Raw genomic sequence first — 6,644 nt, 5'->3', positions numbered from 1 at the left:
TTAGTTACCATCTATTGTTTAATCATAATCAAGATTAATAAATCTATCTTTTATCCAGAATTTGAATATTTATTTAGATGAGTTTGTTAGGTTATAATCTGTTTTTGAATTCCTTTTACCTATTCAAATTTGGCCTAACTCGTCCACTTGACGTATAATTTGGTCAAAACTCAAAATCCCGTTATTCATCCTACTTGGCGGAAAGGAAGAGAAAGTAGTTAGAGAGGGGAAAGAGGGCGTGAGTCTATTGAGAAAAATAATAATTTAAGTTACATATTGTGCGCGTAAAGAAAATTTTGCATCATCATATTTACATAAAAAGACTTTATAAGAATGAGATTTATAATCTTAAAAATTTATATATTATTTATGTAATCTAATTTCCATGTATGTAATTTAAACTCTGAAAAAGAATATATATATATATATATATATATATATATATATATATATATATTATACGCTTGCTCCTTGTTCTACCAAACTGTTGTGTTCTTCTCCGGCTGAAAAAACACCTAAAGACTAAAGGTTTGATATTCCACATTGCCTTCTCTTACAATCTTTCTTAAACCGACCCCATTGATCAATGTATATTATTCCTCTATTTTTAGAATTACATTTCTAATGTTACATTATTGATCAATGTAAATTTTTTAATTAGATTTTTTGTTTTTGAATTTGAGTATCTAATATGCTTATTTGAGTGGACAATCAATTTCCCATTCAGTGATAGATTCAATATTTAGACACGATGATTTTTTTTTATTACTGTATTCATTTTCATATGTATATATAATAATTCTATTTAGACTTGTAACCTGTATTGGAAGAGCCATTGTTTGCAAGTTTAACTGTTTATGAATAAGCGATTTATATTTTTGTTAATGTTATTGTAGGAAATGGCAGGTGAGGTGACGAAGCTGTTGTATATAGTAGTAATAGACGATGAGGAGAAAAGAGAGGAAGGTAAAGAGTCGTTCAGGTATACGCGTCCTGTTCTTCAGAGCACACTGCAGCTTATGGGATGCAAACCCCGACAAGCGTTTAAGGTACTTTGCTGTCTCTTTTTTGCTTTGCTCTTTTAGGGATTTAAGTTATATGCTGTGTAATGATTTTTTAACAATTAACATAGTTTATTATCTATTATAACATGTCAGTCGCCATTGTTATCGAGTTACTAATTAATGTTAACTAAGCTCCCGCTATGCGTGGGGTCCGGGAAGGGCCAGACCACAAGGATCTATTGTACGCAGCCTTACCTTTGCACAGTTCGAAACCATGACCTCCTGGTCATATGGCAATAACTTTATCAGTTACGCCATCCTGGTCACATGACAGTAACTTTATCAGTTACGCCAAGGTTCCCCTTCGAGTTACCAATTAATCCCTTCGAGTTACCAATTAATGTTAATCATAGAAATTTACTAGGAATACTTGTTACATAGTCGTTGCATAGAATTTAAGCTTTTTCTCTATTTGTTAAATGTGACATCTTTCAGATGGAGTTTCCTTCTTTGATCCGCTACTGTCTCATGGCTCCGCCTGAATCCTTTTATGTTTACTTAACTTTAATTCAAAGTTAGAAGGGGTCGGAAATAGTAGTCTTCTTTATCTATTCATAGTTTTTATTTTTGACTATTTTAACCGTCAATGCTGCTCCATAGTTCGTGTTTGTTTTTGTTTTTGGATAGAGTATGCTATCTAAATTTTAGACTGAAAAGGTTTCTTCTTTATTTTCCTGAATCTGAGACTGTTAGTTAAATTGGTTTCTCCTAGGCTCCACTCTTGCTCTATTTGATCATATGCTTGAGAAGTATCTAGTCGATTGTTGTATTTATTAGGACAATAAAATGTCCATTCTGACGTTCATGTAAGTATTCTGCTTTTGAGGATTAGCAACATCTGGTTTTTGCGCTGGTGAATCCGCCAGTTGATTGTAATCCAGGGTTCAATTATTGACTGACTGACTGTTCTTCTGCAGTAGATTATTAGCAATGTACCTTCCAATTTCACTTTCTACGACTGATATAAATTTACTGCTTTTTCATGTAACTGATTTCTTTTGATTTTCTATGATCAGATTAGCGGAGTAGTCTTTAAATTGATAAGAAGTGAATGGATAGGCGATAATTTGGTTCCGGTGGATAGAGAGCTGTCAAGACAGGATGATTCAAAAGGACTTTATCCGAACGAGGCCAATAACTATATTGATGCATGCTTAGATAAAGTGGATGATAGAAGTAAGAGCAAGCCATTTGAGTTATACAAAAAGCGGACTACCGTGGTTGTCAGAAGAGAAACTTTTCTTGATGTCGTTTGCAATGCTCTAACTGAATACAAATATATGGGACCCAACCAGAGAGCTGACTTAGCTTTAGCTTGCAGGTAAATCAACATTTCATGCTCGATTAATGAAATTTCATGCATTTTCTGTAGACGGTTGTGGTATTACTATATTTTTCTTCACATGTTTCAGGATCCGGGAAAGAAAAGATTCTGTTACCGTGCTATTATGCGGGACTAGTGGCTGTGGAAAATCAACCTTATCTGCGCTGCTGGTATGACTACTTTGATAGACTTTGGTTTTCTTTTGTACTCATCCTGTATTATTTTACTAGCTTCTCTTTTTTTTTTTTTTTTTTAAAAAAAACCAGCTTTGTGTTCCTCCTAAGTCTGTCATAACCATCCGAAACTATGAAACTTAAATGTCTCTATTGAGATATAACCATTTGCTGGAGTCATCTGGAGTTTCCGTTTTTTGACTTCTGTAATTGAAAGTGATGTGGTTACTTAGTTTCCCTCTTATTCTTACTTGTAAGTTGTAAATTATGAAATACAGTTAGAGTTGCTGGAGTAGGCACATTTACTTAGACCCAGATCTAGGTATTGGTATAAAACAAAGCTTTGTTGCCACATCTAACCAGCCTGTATGTGAATGCTTGTCGTTTGACATTTGTGTTTGAATCTCTTTCTCATGCTGATGCATTTGTCTAATTACCTTTTAAGTTTGGCATGTCAGATTGAGGAATAGATATTCCTATCTGACTTGTGTTCATGTTCCCTTCTACAATTATATTTACAGGGAAGCAGATTGGGAATAACAACTGTAGTGTCTACTGACTCCATCCGACATATGATGAGGAGTTTTGTAGATGAAAAGCAAAACCCTCTACTTTGGGCTTCAACCTACCATGCTGGGGAATATTTGGATCCAATAGCTGTTTCTGAAGCAAAGGCAAAACAACATAAAGCAAATAAGCTAGCTGGTATTTCAACCCCTCCACTGCAAAAAAAAGATGGTGTAAATGGTGTGGCAGTTGGAAAATCACCTCTTGAGGTTATATCAAGCGCGGTTGATGTGATTAGTTCCAAACAAATGGCAATTGAAGGATATAAGGCACAGAGTGAGATGGTAATTGATAGCCTTGATCGATTAATCATTGCATGGGAAAAAGGGAAAGAATCAGTGGTCGTGGAGGGCGTTCATCTGAGCCTTAACTTTGTCGTAAGAGTTAATTTCAAAATTGTGTATTTGGCTTTTTATCCTTTAACGGTTTTTCCTTTAGACAGTAACTAAGTTGATTGCACTTTGCTTTTTACCTGCAGATGGGACTAATGAAGAAGCATCCCTCGATTATACCTGTGATGGTCTACATTGCGAATGAAGAGAAACATTTAGAACGGTTTGCAGTACGTGCAAAGTACATGACTCTGGATCCTGCAAAAAACAAGTACGTTAAATATATACGCAACATTCGGACAATACAAGAATACCTCTGTAACCGAGCTGATAAACATTTGGTGCCAAAGATTAATAACACCAATGTTGATAAAAGTGTGGCCGCTATTCATGCGACGGTTTTCAGCTGCTTACGGAGGCGTGAGGCAAGGGAACAACTTTATGATCCAATTACCAACACAGCTGCCATCATTGATGAGGAATACAGGAATCAGTGTGCCGCCAATTGCATTAGCTCTAAGGGGATGTATCAACTGATTCAGAGACAAGGTTCTTCTAGGCAGTTGATGGCTCTTGTGAATGATGACGGATCGGTAGCAACGGCTTGGCCAGTTTACACATTAGGTATTGATGGAAAGACTATTCTCGACCCTTCCTTTGCTGATGGAAAAGCGACACCTGTGTATGGACCACTCCATATTGGTAAAGCTGAACCTATTAATCTGCAATTTGGCCAATTTGGGATTAGTGCTTGGCTCAATGATACTGGTGGCGGTATAAGTCACGCCGGTAGTTTTGATGAATCAAGGGGAGATCTGACAGACAATAGCAGTAGGTATTTTTCTTCTTGCTGCGCCTCTCCAAGGTTTTCTGAAGGACATGCGAAGGAGGTATGTCACAAAATCATGGTGGCTTTTGCATGAGCTTAGTTATAACTAAAACTTTGCTTAGGGTAGTCTTAACATTTTAACCAGTTAGTTTAGCATGAATCTAGTGAACATGGCAGGTCGAGATTCGTATATGCACATTATGCTTCTAGTTTTAAGAATTGTATCTTACATTCATGTTTTCCTGCTTTAATTGCAGCTCAAAGAGGAACAATCTGTACATGGTAGTGATGATGATGAAGAGGTAGATGAGCCACCTGAGATAGACAGTGATGAGGATCTTACTGATGATGGCTTCGTACAAATAGAGGGGGAGGTATGATGTGCGAATGTTCATTAAAAATTCTGTATTTCATCGATACCGTTTCATTACTAAACAGGCAGGCTGGCTTAGTGAATAACTAACCATAGATTTTAACTTGTGAACTGAATCATCATTGTTTTTGTTATCCATTTATACTATTCATTACTTTTAGCTGGCTCTGGTGAGGAGAATTTGACTCTCTTCTTTTCTAATAAAGTTTTTGGAGCTTTCCTCACAGTTGGATGGCTCAGTGGATGAGGACTATACCCAATCAGATGAAGAGTATGATGATCTTGCTATGCTTGATATTCAAGAATATGGTTATTCGACTGATGATGATGACAAAGACATATATAATAAATTCGAGTCGAATAAAAAGACAATTCTACTTTCAGGAGACCAGCTACCTGATGAAAGTTACGAAATAGAAGAACAGAAGTATAAGCAGAATACTGATCACTTCAGAAGTAAAAGTGAAATGCTGTTCGAATCACCTCCAGATTTCTATTCTTCTTTCCTTGGAGAGAAGAATGAGAAGAAAGTTTCAGTTTTTGCAACCCATGGACAGTATGGTGCCTTTACAAATGTTTACAGTTTTTCAGAAGCAATACCTAGGTAGTAGTTTTGCCAATCTCTCTTTATCTTTGTGATTTTATCCAATATCCTTATTTTTTAAGTTTTGTGCTCAATTGTTGGAATGGATGTCACCTCTTTGTAAAATCAGAGCATATATATAACTGCATCCTGGAGTCCTTGACACATTATGTAAGCATGGAACTCCTCATTGTAGCCCTTCATATTCGAAATACATGACACAGAAATGTTGTCTTCTTCCAAATACTACTTGTTTCTCTCAGACCAAATCTCCATTTAAGGAGTCTCAGAAGCCAAAAAGGGCTAATTTATAAACACACACCGTTAGAATTTATTGTTTAAATATAATTATTAATATTTTAAATTATAAAAGTTTAAACGAAAGGGTGTATCCGTCTGCAACTCATTCTTCTATTTAAACAGTTGGTATTGTTTTTTCAAAAGTATACGAAAAGATAAAACTTCATAGAGAGCAAAATACTTTTCCTTCTTCAACTTCCCATTCTTAAGATCAAGTTCCATACTTCTTGCTTTCCAACAGAATTTCTCCACTATTTACTTAGTGTAGAAATTCATAGGCTTGTCGTATCCACTAAAGATATTTGTCAATAATCCCATAGCAATCTCGCGCAGGACGGGGTGCAAATACACTACTAAAAAAACGGGGAAAACCGACTGATGTTGCTCGGTAATTGGCAAAAATCGATCGATTCGTGGCGGTCAATCGAACCGTGGTCTGTACTGCGGCAGGATACTATTCTACCACTAGACCATTAGTGCATTTTATTGTAAGACTGTCTTTTATTTTATTTATACTCTTTAATTGTATTTTCGCACGAAAATAACCGACCGAGTCGGTCGGTTTTATTAAAAAATAAAATTACCGACCGAATTCGATTGGTTTTTTAAAATGACCGGCCAAATTAACCGACTGATTTCGGTCGGTTTTTTTAATATTAATTTTAATTTATTTTAAATGAAAAACCAACCAAAGTTGGTTGGTTTCTTGAAAAATAAATTTCGCGGGACTCAAAAATAGTTTCCCGCATTTTTGCGCCAAAGAAAACCGACCACTGTTGATCGGTTTCGTAAAAAAAAAATTAAAAAATAAAATATTTTGAAAAACCGACCGACTTCGGTCGGTTTTTTGCCTTTTTTGACCGACCAAAATCGGTCGGTCGACCGCGGTCGGTTTTTGCCGAATTTCTAGTAGTGATATCACTTTTAGGAAAGCGTTTCGTATGTGTTTCAAGCCTTCTAATCTGTGGTCGTTATTCATATTTTGTAACAATCTAAAAGCAATATTATTCTGACAGTTTTCTGTTCTGCACAACAGAAAATTCTTCTAAGTTATTGATTTTCTCATCACGGGTTAGAAGGTTATTTGCTAACAATGGTG

The 6,644-nt window shown here is 35.8% G+C and overlaps 1 protein-coding gene across 2 annotated transcripts; it reads left to right on the top strand.

Moving 5' to 3' along the window:
- Nucleotides 1–395: 395 nt before the first annotated feature.
- Nucleotides 396–5,440, top strand: LOC104111167 (P-loop NTPase domain-containing protein LPA1 homolog 2-like). Of its 2 annotated transcripts, none has more exons than XM_009620899.4 (8): nucleotides 396–528; nucleotides 897–1,049; nucleotides 2,081–2,385; nucleotides 2,477–2,558; nucleotides 3,083–3,505; nucleotides 3,607–4,350; nucleotides 4,547–4,663; nucleotides 4,890–5,440. In XM_009620899.4, the coding sequence occupies exons 2-8, from the start codon at nucleotides 900–902 to the stop codon at nucleotides 5,268–5,270; spliced, it is 2,202 nt and encodes a 733-aa protein (XP_009619194.1). In that variant the 5' UTR covers nucleotides 396–528; nucleotides 897–899; the 3' UTR covers nucleotides 5,271–5,440. The 2 variants fall into 2 exon arrangements, with proteins under 2 accessions (XP_009619194.1, XP_009619130.1); XM_009620835.4 differs by having other exon boundaries at nucleotides 4,869–5,440.
- Nucleotides 5,441–6,644: the final 1,204 nt, after the last annotated feature.

This window comes from Nicotiana tomentosiformis, chromosome 2, assembly GCF_000390325.3.
Source record: "Nicotiana tomentosiformis chromosome 2, ASM39032v3, whole genome shotgun sequence".
In the NCBI taxonomy this organism is placed as follows: domain Eukaryota; kingdom Viridiplantae; phylum Streptophyta; class Magnoliopsida; order Solanales; family Solanaceae; genus Nicotiana; species Nicotiana tomentosiformis.
The sequence above is the reverse complement of the archived record's forward strand: the minus strand, read 5'-3'. Positions and strand labels throughout refer to the sequence as shown.